Source organism: Corvus cornix, chromosome Z (assembly GCF_000738735.6).
Source record: "Corvus cornix cornix isolate S_Up_H32 chromosome Z, ASM73873v5, whole genome shotgun sequence".
In the NCBI taxonomy this organism is placed as follows: Eukaryota; Metazoa; Chordata; class Aves; order Passeriformes; family Corvidae; genus Corvus; species Corvus cornix.
In genome coordinates this window covers 5,596,663-5,622,422 of record NC_046357.1, presented here as the reverse complement: position 1 = coordinate 5,622,422, position 25,760 = coordinate 5,596,663, and the positions used below count along the sequence as shown (strand labels likewise).

Sequence of the window (25,760 nt, the reverse complement as noted above, 5' to 3'; positions counted from 1 at the left end):
ATGGCAGAAAGATCAACATGCTGTGTTTCATGCAGGAAAAAAAGGTGAGCTCCAAAAAATGTCTTTGAAAAAGATACTTCCTATCTTCTTACTATAGTGGGGTAGGTATAAACAGCTGCAAAGTACATTAAAAACTTGCAAAGCTGGAATGAAATTTCTTCTGGCGTACACTTTAATCCATATTCATGTCTCTATGACACAATTTGCTCATGTCACAGCTCCTAGGGGTGCTTCACTTCATGCAATGCTGTAACCACTGGACTCTGTCTAGCAGGCTGCTACTGCCTGAACGTTCAGTGAGGGCTTCCTAGGGCCGTGTGACTAGTGGCATCCCAGAGTCAATTTCAGACAGCCCTGCGATCTGGCTCTGGCAGCTAGCAGTGTTACAACGCAGTGGTGGTAAAGAAGGTAGAGAAGGGTCTCTCATGAGGGTTTGAGATGGCTTTACTCACACCTTGCTCCCACGATGTTCAGAGGCGGAGAGACCTCGTAGGCTGAGTGCGGGGTGGTTTTGTAAGGGGGCCAAGGGCGGTCCCTGGGCGGGGTTGGGGTAAAGAAGCAAAGAGGGAGAAACCGAGGGAGTGGCCAAGGCTAGGGAGGGAACAGGGGGAACATACAGAATCAGGGGGTTAACAGACCACCACAATGCAGTGTATACCACATATGTAAAGCAGATAACCCACTGGTCAAACTGCTGTTTCCATGCTGCCTCAGCCACCACTGCTGCCTTCTCCTGCCCTTTCCTCTGCCTGGGATGTATCCAGCTCTCAAACCTTGGGCAGACATCCCCAGAGTGAGTCACCCATATCTCATCTTCACCGTTTCATTAGAGCAGAACATGCCAAATCTTAAATCTGGCTCCAACACCCTTTGTACATTTTCCTACCCTTTGTAGACCTGTCCATTTGGGCCCAAGGTAAGTATGGGGTCCTCATTAGAGGATGGGGTTATGCAAGACCTGCTGAGACAGATATTTAAAGCATCTTCTTGGACGATGTTTAAACACCACCTCATAATGACATCAGTACAGACATCAAAAATGGCTGCCCCCAGCCAGCACCGGAGCGGGATAACGGGACGGGAGCGGGAAAACAGGACGGGAGCGGGATGACGGGGCGGGAGCGGCGCCGCGGCGCGGAGCCTGCCGGCCCGCCCTCCCCCGGCCCGCAGAGGGCGCTGTGCAGCGCCGCGCCCGGGCCCGGGTGAGCCCGCCCCGCTCCCCCGAGCGGCTCCCGCGGCTCCCCGAGCGCCGCCCGCGCTCCCCCGGCCGGCGCTGCTCCTCCTGGCAGCGGGCGGTCGGGCCGGGAGGGGCAGCGCATCCGCCGAGCAGAGGGAGCGTGGGCTCCGCCCGCTCCGTCTCCGCTCTTCGCCGCAGCACGGGTACAGCGCGCCCGCCCCCGCCCCACCAAGGCGCCCGCGCTCCCCGGCCCCGCCGCCTTCTGCGGCCCCGAGCCGGGATCATGGAGCTCCGCGCTCGCCCCGCCGTCGCGCTGCCCGCTCCGCCCCCGCCCCCTCCCGGCCTGGCGCCGAGCACTCCGGGAGCTGTAGTCTCTTCTCACAGGGCCGAGGGAGAGGAAGCCGGGCAGCGGGACTTCGACTCCCGGAGGCTCGCGGGAGCGGGGGCGGGGCGGGCCGGGGGCGGAGCGGGGACAGCTCCGGTGCTGATCGCGACGCGGGTTTGCCGGCAGAGCCCGGGCGGGCCGGCGGCGGCTGTCGGCGTGCGGGAGCCAGCGGCAGCGGGCGGGCGGCGGGGCCGCGCCCGGCGATGAGGCACGAAGCTCCCATGCAGGTCGGTCCCCGGGCCGCAGCCGAGCGAGGGGTGCGGCGGGCGCGGTGCAGCCGAGAGCCGGGACGGGGCAGGAGCCCCTCCGCCCGGGCCGCCGGGCCGGCTCTGCTGCTGCGGGCAGCGGGTGAGGACACCCCTTGCGTGTGCGGGCCCGGGACATGTGCGAGGAGTCGTGTCCCCGGGCGAGGGTGCCCGTCGCGGGGCAGCAGGGCCGCGGGTGGGTTTCGAGTCACACTCGGGCACATCGTCCTATCTTTTTCAGATCCTGCCCCTTGAGCGCCGGTCGCAGCTCTCCTGGGAGTGACTGGCTGTCAGGTGTTGGATGATGAGCTGTGCCGAGGTCCTGCCGAGGTGCGCAGGGAGCTGGCACGATGCCTCCACCTGTGTAGTCATGGAGCAGTTGTCCACCTACGCTGGGGAGAGGTGGCTCGTGGCTAGAGCTGGGGGTAGCAAAGAGGGGCCCCTTTTCAGCAGCTTTTATGTATGGGAAGATATAATACCCCTTAGCGCTGGATGAGCAGATGCTATACAAATACAAGTTGCATTATGCAGAGTTTTCAGCAGTTTCTGGGTTTTTGTCTCAAAACATTTTTTACTGGTGAACTGTACTTCAGTTATTAATTTTGGCCTGTTTTGTAGTCCCACACAGGAGCTTTGGAGCCCCCAGACTATACATTTGAACACATGACTCTTTTTTCAGTAGAAAAGTGGATTAGTAACAATCATTTTGCAATCAAGTGTGAAGTCTGTTGTGACTTAGGTTATGAACTGCAGCCCTGTTAGCTAATGTTTTTCATGCTGGATATCTACTCTGGCAGTAATAAAATTTCTGGCTAAGGGAAGATTTGCATCTTTTTGCCTGCTACACGTATATGTCAGAAATGTTTATGTGGTGTTTGCCATTTATTCACTTATTTATTTATCTACTGAAGATACATTTAGTATGTATTGGCTTTGGAGAGCATTTCATTAAAGGAAATTTTGCTAGGAGAGGGTGACAATTGTAGATTGGTCTCAATTGTATTTGACATTTTTGACAGATTGTTAAATTCACCAAAGTTCTTAAGTAGTTGTGGAAACAAAATGGTGGTACAACATTAAAACAGAATCTAAAGAAAGGAGAGTTCAGATATTAGGAAAAAAAAAATTGCTAGACAATCAGAGAACAACTTCTTGGGTTTTTTCCAGATTGTCAGAACAAATGGAATTATTGTTAAACATAATTGAGTAAAAGTCAGCAGAAATGCAGCCTCAGAATAATGAGAGACAACAGAAATCTACAAACCCCCCTATAAATTCAATCTTTTCTAGACTGCTGACATGGTCAAACAGTGTCTATTTTTAAGCATATCTCATTCAAAATTATAATCATACGCATCTGGATTTTTCCAAAATGTGAAAATGCAGTCTGGCACACACAATTTGATTTTCAGTTGTAGTTTCTGCAGGTTTTTTTTTCTTTCTTCCACTTGCATTATTGCCAGCATACCCATGTATTATTCCTATAAAAGATTCTAGTAAACCAGTTTTCTGTTGTGGATTATTCTTCTGCAGAATCTTTTGTTTTCCAACATTAGGCTAATATGATTGAACCTTGTTCAAATGGGGTTTAGACTGGCTGAACTACTTGCTAGATTTACTTTTTTTTAGCTATGTGATTTCCTATTACATGAAACGAATGTAGTTGCTTCTTTGCACAGAACAATTTGTAAGTCTGTTACAAATCTACCATTTCTGAATTGTAGAGCAAGAAAAAGAGTGATCAAGTGTGTGTCTGTTGATCACATCAAAAACAACTCAGAGCAGAGTGTAAGCATTTTTTTTCCATTTCCATCAAGCAATAATTTAAAAGAAAACTAAAATGTTAAAACATTTTATCAGGATGAAAAAAAGGGCCTGAGCACTGTTGCTGTCTTTCTATGTTTGTGAGTTCTTTGTTTCAATCTCAAGCTCATGCCATTTCTCTGAAGACAGGAAGGGACTGCAGTCACCAGAAAGACAGTCCTTCCAGGGAAAAGTTGTCTATTGTAAAAGTTTGCCGCTGTCATCTGCTGCATGTAGCTGAATCTGGATCAGTTTGTGACTATTTTCATTTTTTTAGCCATGTGTTCAAAGAACAGATATAAAACTCAGCAGTGCTTATGGCCATGCGGAGGTTTTTAGTTCAAAAGCCATGAACTCTCTTTTCTGTGAAACACTGAATTCCGTATGGTTTCTGCATATTCTTTTAAAGATTGGTCTGAATTACTTGAGGTGTCTATGTATCTCTCTCAATAGTGTCCCCAAGGCTTTCATGGTACTTTCGAAAGTGAAGGTTCAGTGGGAAATTCTCAGTGATTCATACACCAATTCCCTCTCTTCTAGTTTCGCTCCTTATCTGATTGTAATCTTACTAATCTCCAGCTCAGAGGCACTCAGGGCTAGTTTATACTGTTGTTAACATCCAGCGTCTGCTCCAGCATACATCAGTCTAAATACTTCTCATTGCATCATGACCAGATTACTATCCAGAGAAACAAGTGTATGTTTTGTTTAGTGTTTTTTTGGTTTGATTGGTTTGGTTTGGTTTGGTTTTTATTTCTGTCGTAAGATAAACTCTTCATTCTTCTGATCTTCCTGTTAACCTTTCTGGGTATTTTGCAGTTTGAACTTGGCTTTCATAAACACACTTGACCAGAACTGTCACTAATGCTGTCTCACCAGTGCCCTAGACAGTGGCATTAGTATTTCATTTAGTCTCTTAGCCTGATGCAGCTTCTCTGGCAAACAAAAAAGGTGCAGAGCCTTTCCTATTCTCATGACTCTGAGTGCTGTACTAAATAGAGGAAATGGCAGAAGGCTTTAGCCATCTCGTTTTCATTTTCATATTCCCTGCTAAATCTAAATTTATTTGTGCTGGAGTAACTGGGCTGACACAGCTTTTATTTTTTCTTTTCATAGCTGCACTTTTTTCGTGGCCTCTTGACATCCTGTGTTAGACTAACCCACTTAGGTCTGTATCTCTGGTTTTGCCACTACTTGGAGAAGGGGATTTTAACATACTACCTAGAGTGGGAATTAGAAATACACTTCCTAAGCTAGCCTTTTCATGGACAAAGTAAATTCAGGTTAAAGAAAAAGAAATGAAGGATAATTCACTAGCCCACCACAAGAATCTGGGTGTTAGAGCCTTGCCAGTTTTTTATGCCAAGGTTTTTATTCACCTTAAATTCTACTGTTCTGGGCAGCTCCTGACAGTGTGGCCATATACATGCTAGTTTTGCTGATATGAAGCAAGTAGAGCTTCTCTGAAATGTTTTGGGCATCTCAGTATCATCTTGATATTCCCCAAATTCGCATTTCAGTGTTCTGCTTAAAAAACCCTTTGAACTTTGAACTACAGGTTTCTAATTGCACTGTGATACATTTACATATATGCATGATTCTGACCTTGTAATACCTTGAAGCAGATAAGCTTGTCCTGATGCTGCCAAGTACATTAGTTTAAAAGCTGTTCTCTGCAGATGGCTGGCAATCAGTAAATTCCAAATAAGTGGCTGGTGCACTGTCTACTGAACTCTGTTAATTCTTACTAATTGGTCAGTTAAAAAATAAATTATAAGGATTTGTGAGCATTGGCTGTGGTCTGCATCTGTGGATATCAATGTATTTGTTGAGATCACACCAAAAATACAAGAGATTAAGCAGTTTGTCCAAGATGTAGAAGAGAAGAAAACAAAAGTCATGGAAGTCATGGGATGCCTCTCAAAGAGTTAAGAATAAAATCCAGTCCCTAGATTAATCACATATTTCACCTCAAAAGGAATTAATTTCTTCATGATTGGGTTATTTGTCACAGTGTTCTTATACATAAGTGTTTTGGTAAAATTTTAACTACTCTGATGATGTCGTTTGATCTACACATGAAAGACAACTAATGTGCAGTAAGTGTCACACACTTGCACATCCTACATAGTTTGATGAGTTACACTCGTTGAATTTTTCCATTGTATTCCTTTGTTTCAATATCCATTGATTATGTTTGACTAATTATATTTTATAAAAGACAGAAAGATCACCTCTCCAAAGGCTGCATGGGCAGGAAACTCTGTTTTTACTAAAATATCAACTATATCAAATAAAGTCAGTTTCTGTATGGAAAGAAATAGAAGTGTATATATTTCTACCCTGTATATAGGAAAGAAGAGTTTCTCTTTCCACTGCAACTGTGTATGTATAAACACTGGTCAGTCAGTGGTGTTTCACCCTAATCCTTCGAAGGGATCTGTTAAAAAGGAGCTCAGTTACCCCACTTTCAGGGGTGGGCTGTAACAACACTGTAGATAGAAAGAGAGTGTTGCACTTTGAAACAACTGTAAATTTGCTAGTCTGTATCAATCCTCACTGCACATAGAAGCAAGACATTTTCTCTGGACTTACGATCTTTTCCTTTAAGACATGCCAGTTACTAGGGTTTTTAAAAGAAAACAATGTATTTGCTAAGGGCATGAAGGAATGAATCTCCGTGTTTTCAATCTCAGGTTTTCTTGCCTTTTGCATCATATTTTCCAGGGGCAATTCATCCTGCATTAAGCATGCAGAGTGGGGTGCATATATAAGTGCAAACTGAAGTTGTGTGCAGGCCAGGGAGGTCACAGCATCCTGCTCTGCTGAAGGAAGAAAGCTGTTCAAATTGATTCTGTCAAAGAATGAGGCCTGCCAAGGCATAAAGAGTAACATAGCCAAATGTTTTGTTATGTTCATTAAGGTGGCAGGCAGGTAAACACAGTTTTTCTGACATCTGTTCTCCACCCTGCTCTGTTTTCACCATTTCTTTTGAGATCAAGGAAACAGCTAAACAGGAGACTTGGAAAGCACCTGGATCTGAACAGAAAAGTTTGCTTGATGATTAAACTTGCCTATGCCCTTAAATAATCCATGTTTAAGGAGTTTAGAGATATGCTCTATGCAGTGAAGCATACAAAGCTATCCTTTTTTTGTCTTTGCACCATATTCAAACTGGCAACGTAACTCCCCCTGGCTTTGATAAGGAGCAAGTGTGCGAGATCTCCTGTCTATAGGTTTCCTGTTCATTGTCTTGAGCTTAGAATTCTCAGTGGACTCTTCAAGTCTGTCCCAAGCCCTTTAGGAAATTGCTTGAGACTGCTTTCATGCTAATGAAAATAACCTTGTGCATTTTCTCTTCAATTTTACTAAATAAGAGCAAAATTGTACTGAAGAGAAAACTCAGTGTGTCTTGTTGAAAGTGATGCTCATTTAATATATCCATTTAACCTTCGAGAAAAGAACTTTGTCGAAATAAAAGTATGCATTTTACTTTTTTTGAGACAGAATATCATAATATTAGCGAGGTTTATTTGGTTCTTATCCATGTATGTAGTGTTTAATTACAGGTGGGAACACAGCATTCCTAGTGATTGCTTCCAGCATCAGTTCCAAAAGAGGAACATAGCATCAGCACTAACTTCTTCATATTTCTTTTACAAATGCCTCCAAGTACTGTCAGGAGCGAACTGACATAGTAATACCTTGGGAAGTGGATTACAGTGCATTCGATAATTAATTTTTAAGTCAGCAGCTTGCATTTAAGAAAGAGAAGCTCTGCAGGCTTACTCAAAAAGTTCAAGAGGACCAAGCATCTAGATTTCTCTTACAGCCAGCAGAATTATAGATATTTCTTTAGGGTATCATTTAGGTTGTGAGCTTAATGTGGATTGTGCTTGGAAGAATTTGTCTCTTTGCTGACTACAGAAGGAGTGAGTTTGGGAAGTAATGGCAAAGTCTTAGCAACTGCATGGAGTCTGAGGTTTCTTCACATAAGTGCAGGCTCATTTGAGTTTTGGACAGGAGAAAGGATCACTATCAGTAGTCTAGGGAGACTGGCTCTCTAGGCTAAAGTTAGTCTCTCCAAACAGTTTCAATTATTACCTCACTAATCCTCTTGGAGAAATGAGTCCTTTCCTATGCCTTTCCTATGCCTTTTGCATCCTGTAATAAGCAGACATACTCCCGCCCCTGATTCTATGTTCAACATGCCTGTAATTCTGCCTATGATATTACACATTATGACTTCATAAGTTCATGGCACAGTGAAGGTGTTGGGTTTTATTTTTTTTTTTAAAGAAATGTTAAGGAAACTATTGCATAGTTAATGCATATAACCACATTAATTTAGAGGAGCACTGAAATTTCTGTGGGTAAACTCTGTGTTTAAAACTATCCACAGGAAACACATTCTTACTCAGGAAGGCTACACATAAAACTATCCACAGGAAACACGTTCTTACTCAGGAAGGCTACACAATATACATGGTTTATCAGGACTATTATTAGAATCCAGATCTCCTGATTTCTCTGCTCACTGAATCATACTGTTTCTGAAATGTTAAGCATTAAAGTACATGGAGATGAATTGTAAGCTTCATAGGACTCAGGGCAACAAATACATGAAAGCTTAAACCTTTCTTTGTAAATCTTAAACTGGTTGAACAAGCGATGTGAAAGTCTTCCTAGGAGATAAAATAAGGAAAGAATATGATGTTCCTCCTTGCTATAAGTGGTAACTACTGCTATCAGCTACAGCACAGCAGAGAGGACCTGGAAGGGCAGTGGAGCAGGCTGTCACTCTGTGGTGACACACTGGCACCCACAGCCACTGCAGACTTTGCTCTGATAGACTTCATTGACTTGTTGTTGCAAACTCTGCACAATGTCAGCATGCCCTGTGTTACACTGCTTTGCAGTGACTTGTGAGTAGACTCATATAAGCAACGTTTGATTTTCTTTTTCTTGTGTTCTAAGCAAAATGTCCCCAAATAGTTATGCCATACAGGACAGTAGTGAAGGTTTCTGTCTTTTCTATAGAAGAAATCAGAAAGCTGAAAGATTAGTAATGTGTATGCCTGCCAATATTCTGGTTTTTATTCTAAAGCTTCTTTGTTGCATACCTGAGGAAGAAATGAATAAATATTAAGGCCAATGCAAGCACTCAGGTTATGAGCATGTGGGTACTCAATACTACATTTAATGAGGAAGGTAATTCTGAAATCAAATTCTGAAACCAAACACTCCCTACTGTATCATTTATGAAATATGTCTGACACTGAATTTTCTATTAAAAGCTTGCTACTTCCAATGTCTTCTTCAGAACTTTTTGTCCCCACTCTTATATGCCTCTTCAGTAGTCCAAAGAAGCTGGCATAATGTTTATGATGATATGAGATAGAAGAATTAGCTTGAAACAATTACAGAGTAACTAAAATTCTGCTGAGAGTATGGGTTAGTGCACATCTCTCACCCTGGTTCCAGTTGTCCTTTCTGATTGCCCAAATGCATTCTGAGATGCCTAAATTAGAAAGCTTTTACATGAGCTGATTTTCTGTAAGCCTTTATGTTAGGTTATGGTGTCTGTCTTTCTGTCTCAAATCAGCATGCAAAAGTGTTGTTCTTAGAATAATCACATTCAAAAAACCTCCACAGGCTCTCAAAATATTTAATTTTTTTTTTTTTTTTAAAAAACTTAGATGAAACACTCAAGGTTCTTTATTTTTGCCATCTTTATTTTTGCGACCAGGTAGAACTTTGGTCAGGTTTTCATGTTAATCTCTGAAATGTTCGTGAAAGCCTAAGGTGTACGTTTTATAAATGGAATCCATGATCTTTGAAGTCCCTAGAGCAAAGTAGGTTGCTCTTTAACAATATTCACTAATCTCTGCTTATTCAGGTGTTTTATATGGATTAAAAACTGCATTTTAAGGACTCAAATTTTGAAATGTTGATGGCATCCAGCAGGACCTTGACACAGTTAGGAGATGGGCCTCTGCAAACCTCATGAAGTTCAACAAGGCCAAGTGCAAGGTCCTACACCTGGGTCATGGCAATCCCAGACACACCAACAGGCTGGGCAGAGAAGTCAATGAGAGCAGCCCTGTGGGGAAGGACTTGGGTGTGATGGCTGATGAAAAATGCACCACGAGCGGGCAGTGAGTGCTCGCAGCCCAGAAAGCCAAGGGAATCCTGGGCTGCATCCAAAGGAGAGTGGCCAGAAGACTGAGGGAGGTTCTATCCCTCTGCTCTGCTCTTGTGAGACTCCACTTGGAGCACTGCATCCAGCTCTGGGGTCCTCAACATAAGAGGGACATGGAACTGTTGGAGCAAGTCCAGAGGAGGGCCAGGAGGATGATAAGAGGATTGAAACACCTGGCCTACAAAGACCAGCTGAGAAAGTTGGGGCTGTTCAGCCTGGAGAAGAGAAGGTTGTGTGGGGACCTCACAGACACATTCCAGTATCTGAAGGGGCCTACAGGAAAGCTGGAGAGGGACTGTCTGACAGGAACTGGAGTGGCAGGGTAAGGAGGAATGGGTACATACTGAAAGAGGGGAAATTTATATTAGACACTAGCAGGAAATTCTTTATTGTGTGGGTGGTGAGACACTGGAACAGGTTGCCCAGGGATGTTGTGGGTGCCCCAACCCTGGTGCTGTTCAAAGCAAATTAGATAAGGCCCTGAGCAACCTGGTCTAGTGGGAAGTGTCCCTGGCAGTGGGGTTGGGACTAGATGATCTTTAATGTCCCTTCAAAACTTTAACATTCTATTATTCTAACTACTTACGATGATGTTGCATTAATAGTGAAAATTCAAAAAACTACAGAATATACTAATACTGGGGAAAAATCAAGACTTTATTTCAGAGGTATATATACTCACTATATAATGGTATGATAACTAAAAACTGGTAAAGGCAAAATGCTTTGAGTAAGTTTATAGGCATGGCAAAAGATAGCAACATATTTACAATAAAATAAATAGTTCAAGAATTTTATTAGATGTAAAACTTACTAAGTTTCTGTTTGGAAATATACCTACGGTGTCAAAACACAGTATTGTTATTGACCTCTTATTTCTTTCTTGTACAAATGAAGTGTCATTGTATTTTCACCATCTATTCATCACATTTTCTGAAAACAAATATTTTTAGTGGTATACTCAGGAATTGTCTGGGATTTTTAGAATTATTATTTATTGTTTTGGTACCAGTTACCAGTCATGTTTACATCCTCTTTTGCTACCAGAACTACTACTGGATACAAGAATCACAAAAAAAAGAATTAAACCTCTGTGATTTTCTTGAAGTTCACATTGAAGCATACACATTACTAATCTTTCAGGAAGATATTCTTCTTGAGCTTCATTAATACCTGGTATGAAAAAATCCAATAAAATCTGAATGTTTCAATTTTTTATGATAAAAGAGGCAATGAGATATTTCTTTTTTATTTTGAATTACAGATGGCATCTGTTCAAGATTCCAGATATGGCCAGAAAGATACATCTGACCAGAACTTCGATTACATGTTCAAACTGCTCATTATCGGCAACAGCAGTGTTGGAAAAACCTCCTTTTTGTTCCGATATGCTGATGATTCCTTTACATCTGCATTTGTAAGCACAGTTGGGATCGATTTCAAAGTAAAAACAGTTTTCAAAAATGAAAAAAGAATTAAACTACAGATCTGGGTAAGCTAAAAAATAATTCTGTGAATTAAGCAAAATGTAGTAGTTTTGATAGCATTTACACAATTGCAGGTTTGCATTGAGTATCATAAGCATTTTATATATATAGAGAGAGAGCATGGGAATGAAATTGCAGTTAATTATTTCTTGTATAGTTTTTCTGTCTTGAATATTAGAGTGCAAACAGCATTTTTCAGGTATTGAATACAGTTATTTATCATGAACTAAATTCCTTTAGGAAATAATACAGGTTGATACATATTAATATCTGTGCAGTGAGCTATAAACACCTGTGCAATATGTAGACTATTGAAAGTAGTACATGTTATATCAAAGTACCTTGAAATACCAGTTTTAGGATCTGGTGTCTTCCCTTAAAAATTTTGAATTCATTTAGAGCTATGACAGTGGATGCATAACAGAAGGCATAATTTTTTGTTCTGTCATCTGGATCACCTGAAACATCTTCCATCTTCTGCTGAGGAAGAAAACATGTGCAAAGAGACAGTGTTACCCAGGCATACAAAACCCCTTGCCCATATCCTAGAGACAGTAGAAAGATGCCCAGTGGAAAAAAATGAGATACCAGGGAATAGGTTTCCTTTTCCGCAAACTCTCACCAAAAATAAATAATAGCCAAAACTTATTCCATAGAATCACAGAATATCCGGAGCTGGAAGGGACCCCACTCCTGGCCCTGCACAGGACTAACCCAACTATCACTCCATGGGATAGTCCTGACAGTCCTGTCAAAAGCTTCTTGAATTCTGGCAGACTTGATGCCATGGCCACCTCCCTGGGGAGCCTGTTCCAGCACCCAGCTAGCCTCTGGGTAAAAAACTTTTTCCTAATATTCAGCCTAAACCTCCCCTGACACAGTTTCATGCCATTCCCTCAGTCCTGTCACTGGTCTCCACAGGGAAGAGATCAGTGCCTGCCCCTCCACTTCCCTTCAAAAGGAAGTTGTAGCTGCAGTGAGGTCTCCCCTTGGTCTCCTCCAGGCTGAACAGGCCAAGTGTCCTCAGCTGCTCCTCATATGGCTTCCCCTCAAGGCCCTTCACCACCCTTGTGTCCCTTCTTTGGATGCTCTCTAATTTTTTTGTGTCCTTTTTGTATTATGGTGCCCAAAACCACACACAGGACTTGAGGTGAGGCTGCCTAGTGCAGAGCGGAGTGGGACAATCCCTTCCCTTGCCTGGCTGTGCCTGGTGCACTCCAGGACATGATGGGATTTAGGACAGATTCACTGATGCTTACATCTCATCATTCTTGGGTGATAGGGTGATACTAAAAGGTGAAGGAGGAATAGCGTGACCTTTAATAATGAGGAGTTTAAGCTTCAGGTCCTCCTGGGGTGCTTGAGGATTTTGAGCAGTGTTTCCTTTGTGAGACATTTGTAACAGCCTTAAACCCCAGATTTCCTGGTTTTTTTTCCATGAGTACAAATAATTTCAAGTTCGTTTATTGATGGGCAGCCATTAAGCCTCAGAAAATCTTGGTTCAAATCTGACCAGTTCATCAAATATGATTTAAACAGCAGATAAATTTAATATTTTAATATGGCACAAAGGATAATTTCCCAGGGTTTTCTAGGCTCTTTCTCATTAGGCTTCAGCCCTTGGTATCTCAAATAATTTATTGTTCTGTGCCCCCTAGAACTGGAACATAGACTTTTTGCCTCTCTACCTTTTTAAGCATAGGTTATCACTATTATCATCAGTATAACAGTGGTACATGCTAGGTAACTATATATTCCATGAATATAAAATGTGATATATAGATATAGATATAGATATAGATATAGATATAGATATAGATATAGATATATATAAAACACTTCAATATCATGCTGGTTTCATTGTAGTAGTTTAATGTAGGAGATCGCGTTGACATTGCCTTATTATTTTTTTATAATGGAGCAATAAAATTGTGTTGATATTGTAGTTTTTACACAATTCTAATCACCAAGTATCCATTACAGTAGATTTTATTGTTCATGTCTTTCCTAGCAAAAGCAGCAATGCTAGTTTAAAATGTTGTCATGTGATTAGTTTGACACCAGTATATGTTTCTCCTCTCCATGTCACAAATATGTGTTTGGCTCAAAGCCATCCAGTGATCTAGATGTGTTCAGGTCTATCCCTAGCATGGATGGGATGTAGCAGCTGTATTCTTCCCAATTCTAGAAAAATGTGTTTTGTGTTGTTCTTTGCATGGCATTAACATCAGAGTCGAAACAGGCTCTGACAGTGCTTGCCTGAAAAAACTTGCAACCAAAATGGTTGAAACAAACCCAAGAGCTCTGTATCCCTTAGGAAAGAGGAAACAGAGGCTCAGAGCATAGAAGAGACCTTCCTGCTTCATGAAGAGTCTTGCGCAAGGATATAGGGTTAGAGACAAGACTTAAATTCACACTTCCATATGAAAGGTTTTTACAAGCCATCGCTTTGTCTTTGTGTCAGTGGTTATTTGGGTTTTTTTCCCCCTAAATTTCTAATGCCAGTTCTTAAAAGGCCTTGTCATTACCAAATTAACTCAAATTGCAACAGCTCACTTATTGTCTCTGCTTTTTAGATGGAGTGTTTTCTGTTGGAGCATTGTGTTCCAATTAAGCTTGCTAGTAAATCCTTTGATTGTTGCACCTCTGAGACCTTCAATAAATTCAGTAAGGGATCTCAGAAAGCTATTCTAGTGCACGAAATCTGAAATAGAGCACTATTACTCGATTTCCTAAGTTACATGAAGAGCAGAATTGTTCTTAATAGGCATCGTCTATATATATAACTTGTGTCTGTATCATACGATACTTGGTTATTTTTATTGGTTAAGAAAATAACTTTCTAAAGTGAATAGTGCTCTTGCAATATCCATTTCCATTTCATTCATTCATTTATGAAAGACAGTTTATATTCAATAGAATATAAAATCAAATGAATCATAGTGAGTGTGATTTGATGTTAAATCTCAGTAGAAACATGAGCTTGTAACACTTGTATGAGGTTGTAACACTTCCCTCAAAATCAGCAACAAACTATTTGGTGACATAATGTGATAGCTGATGTTCAGCATATAAGAAATAAAATATTATTGAAAGTCTCACAGTTTTTTAAAGTCAGAAGACTGGAAATGGAACTTTAAAATGTGTTCTGAATGACAAAATCAGAACCAAATCACTTTTGCTATGCACTTAAGAGAAGAAATACATGGAATGATGCTGCTCTGCTATTCTTGCTTGACAGTAAATGCAGAAATATGTAAATAGGAATGCTGTTAAGTCTCTAAAATTCCCTAGCTAGACACACAATTGATCCAATCCAATATGTCCTGTTACAATATTGCACATATTCTTCTAGGTTAAAGTTCCTGTTTAATAGTGCTTTCAACAAGCTACATTGTGTTCAGCTTGAAGCCTGTTGGAGCTTGCAGATTCTGTCAGAGTAAGATTCTCATATGCTTCACAGTGAAGGTTACAAGTTTGTTTAAAGTCAGCATGGGCACTCAAGGAAGCAGAGTCATTATTTAATAATAAAATTCACAGTATGATTATCACAGATGGACTAGGAAGGGTTATCAGATTGAGATAGGTGCTGTCTGGGATGCTGTGCAAGTCTTTTGTTTGTTTGAGTTTTTTTCTTGCTTGGAGGTAATAGCGTCTTATTCTTGAACTGCCTTCTTTCATTTTTCTGTAAGGGAGGTTGGGGCTCCATCTAGTCCTTGCTGTAGTATCATTTTCATATAGTCAGAACGAGCCTCCTGGGAGCATTTTGCTGGGAGCATTTGCTTCTTTTCCTTCTGAGCCAAACACCTTCTTTCCACAATAGTTACTACTGGAATTGAAAGACGTTCAGAGTTCAAGTGCTATATTGATTAGTGGTAGCACATTACCTTGTCATAGGACCACCATCTGGCCCCAAAATTTTGCTTCACAGCACATTATAACTGTGACATTCTGCTATGGACATCAGGAAGACAGAATACTAACATGCCTCTTACCTTTTAGAGGACAGCAATCCAAAAATATTGTGCTTTACCTAAAAGATATTGATTTCTCCATTTAAATTATACAAAAATTTTGTAAAGGAGTTTTGTCTGTATGCAGCACATACAGACAAAAGATAAAAGTCCATTAAGGGACTTTAGGATATTTCACAGTCTAAAATAATAAAAAGTAATATATTTTTTCCTCCATTTGGTTTGAATTAGTAATATTAAAGGGAAGAGCTGGAACTAGAAGGCTATAAGATTTTTTTACTTTCAAACTTACATTGAATTAAAAAAAAGACTTCTCAATATTAATTTAGACAACAATACATTCTAACTAAAATTATTAAAAGCTCAAAGGTGTGTAAATCAGAAAATAAAAATAAGAACCTTTTAAATCTATCTGTACCTGTGGTGGTATAAAGCCTTGCATTACTTTTGTGAACTGTCAATTGTATAATACAAATAACATTCTGCAAGAGTTTATAGACAAACTATAGGCTTATTTGGACAATAGAATTTGTTAGCTAACATGTCAAAATAAATCACAGAACAGGGAGAAAAAAATAAGGAAAAATAAAGTCCAGATACTGGCTCCTAGAAGAAAGCATAAAATTTGCAAAGGCAAGTCAACATATTTAACTGAGAGCTTATCCATACCTCATCTTTGGCTTATTTTTAAAATTTACTTGATCAGAACTCTCACTAACTTCAAACTGATCTCAGTACAAATTTTGTCTGAGAATGAAGTATCAAATTTTCCCTCTGTGATCTGTTTATTGCACAAAAAAGTTAAACTGTATTCATACAGCCATATCCGATTGTAGCACTTTGGTGCAAATATCAAGTAAGAATACTGTGCTGCCTTTTACTTCTTATATAGCTTTTCCCTGAGTCTAGCCATAGACTTCAGGGACTAGGTGCAATAATCACGTAGAAAGATATCCTTTTAGTGAAGACAGGAAAAGAGCTGCTTGTGTCAGCATATCCTTCATAGAAGTGTTTGTGACAGTTTCATTTGATAGCCAAAATGTTGCTTCCTTTACATCAACAGTTTCTATAAATCATCAGAGGGCTTAGGAACTTAGTGAAGACTAGGTTTTATAAGCTGACTGAGAAAATGCAATGTCATCATTCAATAATTAAAACTACTGTAGCTGTTAAAAAAAATCTATAAATACTAGGCACCTGATTTTTCCTCTACAAGCTTCCTAACAGTCCTTTAGCAGTGAGAAGAATTCAGATTAAGAAAGTGTGTGTGTGTGTTTGTGAGTGTGTGCATGCACGCGCATGTATGTTAGAAGGCTCTGTAGGAGTACCAGTGTGCATGAAAATTGCCTTGATATTGAAGTCTTTGGGGGAGTATCCTGCACTGACTTAAAAGTGTAGAGGCAGTGCAATATTTCAGAGATACCTGACTGACTGGGGCTATAAGAATCAGTTCAAGAATCACTAAATACACTGGTTGAGTAGAAAGTGAAAGCTGAAGCAGTAAAAGTGGAGATAGGAGTAGCATGTGGAGAAAGAGCATAGCAAATGTAGCAAATGTTTCATCACAGGATTTTCAGGTCCTGACTTTGTCACATCTGTCTCATCTAAGTGTTTCTAATTCCTGTGATAGCCACTGCAAAGTATATTTCATTATTCCTTTTTCAGCTGCTGGTGACAATATGTAGCTGCTGCTTTGAATACACAATCTTTTCAGATGAGGATAGTAAATCTAGTATTGAAAATGAAACTTCCTCATCTCAGCATGAAAACCAAATGTGTCTACTGTTATACATCAGACAAAGTGATTTGAAGAGAGTAATATAGAACCATAGAATGTGCTGAGTTGGAAAGGACCCATCAGGATCATGAAGTCCAACTCCTGGCCCTGCAAAGGACACCCCAAGAGTTACACCATGTGCCTGAGAGCATTGTCCAGATGGTGGTGTGACCACTTCCCTGGGGACCCTGTTCCCATGCTGGAATTTGAGACTTCTCTGGATCCAGCTGTATTAGCAAATGAAACTTTCCAAGACTGTCCTTGGGCACTGCTATTCAGCTGGAATGGAATAGCTTTTGTCCATGTGTTTAAACTCTTTCAGTCTCTGAAAGAGAATGGACATATCCAGATCTTATATTGGGAAGGTCTCTGTCCTTTGCTAAGTCCTGTACTCTGCCCAGGAACTGTTAGTGCTTGCAAGCCTGGGTCAAAACCATGCGACAAAACATGCTGGCAGTTTCACAGCATAGACAGATTTGATAGCCTTGAAATGCTTCTTGGCACAACTTAATTTGCTGTTACAGACATGGCCTGAAAGGGCAACAGCTCCAGGCAGACATGGGTGGGGCTGACCTGCCCACTGTGATAAGCAATGCAATATGTTCACAAATTTTGGACTGTTACAAGGTCCTAAAGGAACCATTCCTTTAGGAATTCCTGAGAAAAGATGGTTAATGAGGAATGAAGTTGTGACAGACAGAATGCAATCTCTTTCTGGACTTTTCCTGTTAGTTGAAACAAGGCAAAATTCTGGGAAGCATTCAACAGGTGAATGCTATCCAATTATACTTGGATATGGGTTGCCTAAACTATTTCCTTTCTCCTCCTTTGCTTATTTCTACACAATATGAATCTTTGAAGAGCCTGAAAGTTTTGGGGTAGGATCCTGTTTTCATAATGCTATATTATTTCATGTGGTGTCTCTTATATGCTCATTGAGAGTACTTCCACATATGTGCAAGTCATCTTTGGTATATTTTATTTCTCAGAAATATTGGCATTTACTAATCATTATTTTTCCTTAATTTTTTACCCTTAGTTTTTTTACCCTTACTTTTCATAGCGTCTGGAGTTGCCAACAACAGATATTGAAAACTTGTACAGTCAAAGGAAAGCCTGTTATAGTACAGAGAGAACTATTGTATTCAGATCTGTCAGACAAACACCAGTTTTTAATCTCTGTGTAGCTTTAAGGGAGTCTTAGTTAATTTCAGAAGTTGTATATTTTCTGAATTTGGAGATTATTAGTGTTCTCTTTACCTAGCCCTGTTTTTTCTGTATTCTGTTTCCTGTACTTGTTTTTCTGTTTATATTAAAGTTGCACCCATGGATCCAATGCAGCTACAATTTTCCATCATCTTAGGTAAGTAGCCAAGAAAGAAATTGTTGAATAGTTCGCTATCAGCCATTCAAGTGGTAATGAACAGGTAGGAAGTAGAGATAGTGCTTACCTAAAAGGAAAAAAGACAGTTTGTCTTTTCTCTAAACTTTAGTACATACTGGTAATTTATATAATCTATATAATGTATAAAAATATAAATAACTAGTGTAGCCTAAACATTAAAGGCATCAGAGCAGAGGGAAATATAAGCAGAGACTGGAAAGATAATATGTGTGCTCCTGTTCAAAGTTTTACTCCATTGCTCATACAATGACACAGGATGTGAGACAAAGCACCAAGAATCTGAGTGAAAATGGGAGCAAGAGTTTACGAATTAGGGCATCATAACCAATGTGAAAAATCAGAAACAGTAACAGATACTACATGTGATGGTTGGTATTATTTCTTTGCATATCACACTGCAAAAATGCTAACAGATATGATACTACAGTCCTTTACTGGAAAACCCAGAACTGTACTCATTAAAAAATTTTTGCAAGAAATGCTGTCTTGGGAACTATTCTGTGTATAAAAATGTAGATGCATCCACTATAAACAATACAGATCTTGTAAAACTAATTGTATTTCTTGTGTGGAACCAGGGTTGAGTCTTCAGTACTGAAGACGACCTTGACAATGTAAAAGGCATGTTCAGTTCAGACTTCAGTGCAAAGAGCACATGCTGTACATTTTGTGGGACAGGCCATGTTGGCCAGTGATTGTACTTTTAAAATTCATATGCTGTTTATTTAAAGTGTAGCACTGGATGTTCAAATATTCATAAGATATTACAATTTTATTGCTATCAAAAAAGTGCCTCTCTTGAGGGTTTTAAACATGGTCTTTAAACCCAACTCAAAAAAAAGATGGTGACTGTAAGTTCAGCACCCTCTCTAGGCCACCCCGTGTCCTAATCCTGCATGCTTGCTCTAAAATGCACATCAAAGTGGTTGCAAATTCCTGGCCTCAAATAGTTTGGAGAGGAAATGTGAGGTAAATGTCAGTTCTGCAACTGCAACCAGCAATTAAGTTCCACTATTTTTGTCAATGTTTCAACAGTTTTTTGGAAGCCTTCTGTAGAGTCTTGGGTCAAAGATTTCACTCTTTTACAAAGTTCTGTGCTTTACAGAACCCTCCAATGCTTACATCACATTGCTGAACTTCAAATATTCTTTGACAAAGACTCCTGTTATTAGTAAAATGATACATCTGTATTCAGAAGTACATATTAATTGGAAAGAAAAGGTGTCATTTAGCGTAATTGAGATTCCAAATAAGGCTTATCTCACTGTTTAAGTTGAAGCTTATGTGGGAATTCTTTAAGAGAAACTGAGCTAGTGTAAGATCCTTTCTAGAACACTTTTCTGTAGTGTGTCTTAGGCAGTTTTCTTCATTGGACTCCAGGAAAATGCATCCTTCCATGTTTTAGGCCAACAAATCATCAAGCTGCCAGACTTCAGGTAATTGCATCTCCCCATAACCTGTGACCAGGCAGTCTGGTATAACATTTTTTCAGCTGCCTTTGCCTTCCACATAATGATCTGCAAGTCACCAGTGGAGGAACTGTCATGAATCAGCACTTACATACATGCAAACATCATATAAATGTTATGTAGGCTCCCTAAAAGCTGGTAATGAGAAAAGGAAAGAGAAGATAGGAGAGTATTTCATAGATAGGTATCTGAAGATCAAGATTTTGGTGAGTTTTTTCAAATGAGGAGTCAGGGTGGGAAAGAAGTCAGGGTGGGAATGATTTTGCTGTGACAGGGATCTGGATCAAGAACAGTTACACTGGACTAAATCTGAAAAATACACTATTTTAATTGTACAAGCTCAACAGAACTCAGAGAAATCTGACAGTGTACTTTAAACTGTCAATGTAACTTATACTTCGAAGCTATTATTTTTATAAACTAAGACTATTTGTAAAATTAATGTTGACAGCATTCTGTAAAGTGAAATCAGCTGTGCTTTCAGGTCCTGTGAACCACTTTAGCAGGAAATTTATAACATCTATATAGTTATAATGAATCTACAAAGAAAAAAAAAAAAAGCAGCCCATGCAGGCTCTTTGCTGAATTTTAATAAGATTCATGTTGTAGATTAGAGCAAAATGTTGCACTCTTGCTGTGCAGTTGTTGCGTTGAAATCACAGGACCAGAGGCTTGGACAGGAGCCATAATGTAAATACCATGAAAATGGGAGTGTAGAGATATTATTTAAAGCTCACTTTTGCCCTCTCCTGCTGCTCAGTGCAAGCTGTTTCCCAGTGCTATGTTAGAACAGCTTGAAGTCGTTCTGAAATTATGCTGGGTTGAAAGGGGCGCAAGTGACTGAGGGAAGATAGAGGGGTCGCACAAAAGGAGCTCATTTTTATTTAATGCTAGTCAATTTGCATTTTGTTCTGGAAGTAAGTTTAGGTGCATTTTGTAAGAGCTCAGAGACATCAGGGTCTTTGTGTCACATGAGGGTGTTTATAGTAGCTTACATATATTATGGGCAATGCATGCAGATCTTACATGTGAAATTATGATATCAAACAAAACAGCATCTCTGGAGAATTTAGCTCTGTATTTACATTGCTATTTCTTGGTCAGATAAGAAAAAGCAGTTAGTATATCAGTTCCTTTTTCTTCTATTAGAGAAACTGCTTTTTCCACTTTCTTTTCAGTGTAGTTGAGGGCTAATCTCCTTCAATCTTTCCTGAATAAACATATTGTTCTTTTGTAATCATCTTGGTATTTTCTGGTTTAACCCAGATTGTTTTATTACTCACTCTTCATAAACAAATTCTTTCCCCAGTTTTTACCTGTTAGGACTTTATTTATTCATTAAGTGCAGTTTGAGAAATACAGAGAATTTTACATCAATTAATTCAGTCAGTAACTCAGATGGAAGTTGTCAATGGTGTAATTTGCTGAGCTGTTTACTCTAAAATTAGTGTGGTATCTATCTATCTATATATATATGATGGTATCTATACATATATATAAAGTTCTTACTTTTCTGCCCATCAGGTTATTATTTATGTGTATTTATAAAAAGAAAAAGAAATTTAGGTCTGCCACAGGAAATGAGTTTTTCTGTTGTGACAGCAAGAATGATACTCAGTGGGCATTGTTGCCCAAGATAGATTAGATGCTATTGACTTTGGTTTATTTTATTTGGAAATAAAGCCCACTCTGCAGAAAAGAATATGAAGTAAACTCTCATAGGGGTTTCTGGTTTTCCTTTATAGATGGTTTGGTTTGTGATGGTGACTAGCAAGGCCTATATTTGTTTGTCTTAACGTAGCATTCCAAAATGAGCTGAGCTAAATAAAAAACAACACCTAGATATTTAATGTCTCAGAATTCTATATTCAGCTACAATTAGGACATGTACTTTCTGCAGTGTACTGAAATCTTCTGCGACTGCTTATATCTGATCTCTTCTCCAAAAGATATTCAAATTCTAGTCAACTTACAAGACTTCTTAACAGCCATTAGTGCAATTTACTTCAATTGCAATTTCTTTGGAGAATTCTGTGATTAGGATTTTTAGATTTTGGTGGATATGATCACACATGATATAGTATGACATATGCTAACAGTGAAGTAAAAAGGTGAGAGTTGAAGTGTGAGAACATCTCAGCTGGCTGGGTGCAAATGTAAGATTCTTCAACTGTATGAACAAAAGAATCAAGGTAATTTGCTGGATGACACTGACTATAGTAGTGGAAAGAAGAGTGGGTGAGGACCTAATGACAAGCTGTTTTGACAGGAGAGGACATCAGACTTAAAATGCATTGTGGAAAGGTTTTAGGACTCAAATAGTTGGTAAACTTAATACATAGTACATATATGCTAATAATGATTGTAAATGATGGCAAGTGGGAACGTGTTAACAGTATAGAAGAGGATCACTGTATTGTACATTAAAAAAAACCCTACTAACTTTCAAGTGTCAGGTAATAGAAATGGAATTTTGTTTAACAATACCAAATTGGACACTTTGGGAACAAGAATAAGAAATTACTTTTTAAATTATAAGTTCTTTATTTAACAACCACTAAATAAAGGCACAAAAATGAAAGCATTCCTACTAACCATCCAAGGAAAAACAGTTAATATGCATGTGCCTGGTGAAGTATTTTCAGAGGAAATGGGACTATTTCATGATCTACTGCACTTGAGATAGTTTGTATGGAGAAAGAAATTCAAACTGACAACAGGTGAAGAAAAAACCCTATTGTATTACATAGAGGAACTAAAGGAAATAGAAGGAGACAAATAATGTGAGTTTTTTGACTCCAGAAAACAAAGGCAAGACTAATACTTTCTTTTTTTGTAAAGTTTATGGTTTGGTTTGGTTTGTTTTTTTTTCCACAAACACATTTAATTTTTTCCAAAATGCACAATCCTCCTTTGAGAAACTGTTCAGATGAAAAAAAAATGTGTAAGCAGGCCTGTTACTTACATGATGTCAATGTGCCGAAGAAACCTGTAACAAGTGAACAGGATATGCCCTGATCATCTGTATGATGAAGGGCATTCAGACAGAGGCTTCATGGATTGACTTAGAAAGCTTGTGTGGGTTTGGACTGATGAGTGGCACTTGGTCCTTTCTGAATGCTCACAATTGCTACTTCCCTAATCTTGTATGACATTTTGAATATGGAAGTAGTCTTGTATACAGTGCCTGAAGGATTCAGGTATTTGTCTTGCTTCTTGTCCATGAGCCACCAACCTTTTTTCTGCTCTAATTTAGACCAACTTCCTTTCAGAATGTCCATCTGTCAGATACTAGTAATGCTTTCTTTTCATAGCACTCTACTTCTGGCAGTTTAATTTATTGAGGGGGTCAAAATAGTGCCAGTAGTTGGCTGCATCCCATAAGGTAGAGCTGGTGGCATGTAGCAGAATCATAACAGAAGCAAGCGTGTTCAACAGGAAATGGATTTGGTCTTTGGACACGATGTATCTGGTAGACAAAGAAGCTCACTAAACAGCTGCTGAATGTGAACATCTTTTACCATGTTGCAGGTAGTATGGAACTTACCAAGGCAGAAAGACATTAAAAAGATCATATAATGGCAAGGGGGGTTATAGTAGCTTTGACTGGGAAATGGAAAGGCTGGGATAACCAGTATTGTGCTAATTAGAGGGCAAGAGAGAAAACGAAAAGAAAGATGTGATGGAAGCATATATGAGGAGTCCTGTGAAAATGAATGTCAAACCTGAAGCAAAATAGTAGTTAGCAGCCTGAAGGATGAAAAGACTTTACAGAAAAGTTAGATAGTCCAGGACAAATGCCTCTATGCTGAGAAAATGAATACCATTATGATTGTGCAGAAACAGGAACATTAAGCTAAGTGGAAGAAGCAATGATAGAAGATGGCATTTGTACATGGAAGAAGCAATGATAGAGGGCATTTGTACATAACACTCTTAATTGGACATCAGCTCTGGAGATGAAACTTACATATACCTATAGCTAAAACTTTTTTCTTGCTTTAATTGAAAGGCTAAGGCACTCTAAAGAAATGTCCTGTTTTAGACCAGCCATCATAAGAGCTGGTCTGTATGAGAAGAATGAGCCTGTGATTTTAAATGGATAGAAAGAAGAAAACCTGGAATTCTTCATATATTTTGTCAGTCCTATACATATAGATAAGAAATGGAACTTCTTGGTAAAAGTTTATGTGAATTAAGAGAAGTCTGGGCAAACTTGTCTTAAGAGATACTCACTGAGAGTATTTATAGAGATAGAAACTACTTCTAGCTCAGGAAATGTCAGAGCTGTTTGTGGTTGGAGGTTGGGGGGATGTTAAAAAGGACTATCATATATATCCACCTTGTTGCAATTTCTCATAATATTTAATGAGCAGTATTAGAGAGGATACCAGCTAGCTATAATGCTTTTCATTTGATCCAGCAAGACTGGCTGTACATACATGTTTATTAGCTGCAAAAGAGAGAAGTTCATTGCCTTCTCTCAGGAGAAGCTTCCCTGCTTTTTATGAAGTTGTATTTCCTAGCAAGACAAGTGCAAGATAATTCAGTGATGGCCATTTTAGTGCTCAGGCCTCTGTTATATATGAGTCTTAATACTTTGAAAATAACAGGATCCAGGGAAATAGGCAATTTTCCTGCCTGTCCCTTGCCACAAGGATTTTTAAGAGCTGTGTGGTAGTAGCTCACAAGTGATCACAGAAGAGGTTGAAGATAAGGCAGGGCAGGACTGCAGTCTTCTTGTTCCACTTTGGTGAAGGATGTGGAGTCAGGAACTGGGTGGATTCCAGAAAATCTTCTGGTAATACTCATGCTTTGATTCCCATTTTTAAATATTGCTAAGAGCTAGATTTTGTATTTTGTCATTTCAGATAGATTACATACTAGCTTTCTTTTGATAAATTTCTTTTTTCTTCTTTTGTAGTATCAGATATCACAGTCTATTTCTATCTGAATTCCTTTAGAAATTCCTGTCTCCAATGCAGTGGTTCTTAGCCATTGCTTTTTGGGCCAGTGGTGTCCTGCAGGACAAGCAGACATGGTCTGTGGAAGGAACGCAGATATAAAATACATTCTCACACATGGAAGTAAGGAAAGAAAATGAGGGAAAAATAGTAGTTTGTATGATTAGCCCAACTAGTACACAAAAAAACTAATACACTAGCCTAGTGTATTTGGCCAGAAATAAAAACTCATGTGGGGCATCCTGGAAAAATAAGTTGAGTAACCTTGACTTGGAAAGCCCTGTTTTCCTTCTGCAAACATAGGAGCACTACTCTCTCCCACTCAGCTTGCAATGACCATTCTCTCTGGAGCTCTTAGTTTATTTTATCTTCCTCCTTTGTATAAAGGGGTTCACTCTGACCACAACACAGCCCTTGGGACCTAATTCTGTAATACTTTTCATTTTGTGTTGTCAGTTAGAAAGTGAAATAACATTACATGACTTTCCTTCTCTCTGTATAAAAGGATAAATGAATATGTACACCTTCTTTAGGAATGGAAGGTATTCAGGCTAGACTGAGTTAGGTGTGGATCAGGAGACTGTTGTCTTTTGAACATATTTTCCAAGATGTTAGGGGCTGTCTCTGTTGACAGTGATGAACATACATTCATCTTAAACAATTTTGTCTCCATTCAATCCCTGTGCAAAGCAATTTTGCCAGCATACAGTATGCTGCCACACCAAGGGTCTCAAGCATGAAGTGAAACAGGGGTGCAGCATGACTGTCCTTGCATTTCTGAGTTTGGGGAGTTTTTTATTTGACCTTTTGCTTTTTTACCTGGTTTACTTACATCTAGTGTAGTGAGAGCATAAAGAGTACCCAGTAAATTA

General features: G+C 39.5%; 1 protein-coding gene across 1 annotated transcript in view; it reads left to right on the top strand.

Moving 5' to 3' along the window:
- Positions 1 to 1,689: 1,689 nt before the first annotated feature.
- RAB3C (RAB3C, member RAS oncogene family) overlaps positions 1,690 to 25,760 on the top strand; it is a 126,048-nt gene continuing 101,977 nt past the window's right edge. Inside the window, exons 1-2 of the mRNA XM_039567306.1 lie at positions 1,690 to 1,789; positions 11,077 to 11,304. Coding sequence (XP_039423240.1) covers positions 1,766 to 1,789; positions 11,077 to 11,304 — 252 coding nt within the window. The 5' untranslated portion in view covers positions 1,690 to 1,765. The remainder of the gene's footprint in view (positions 1,790 to 11,076; positions 11,305 to 25,760) is intronic.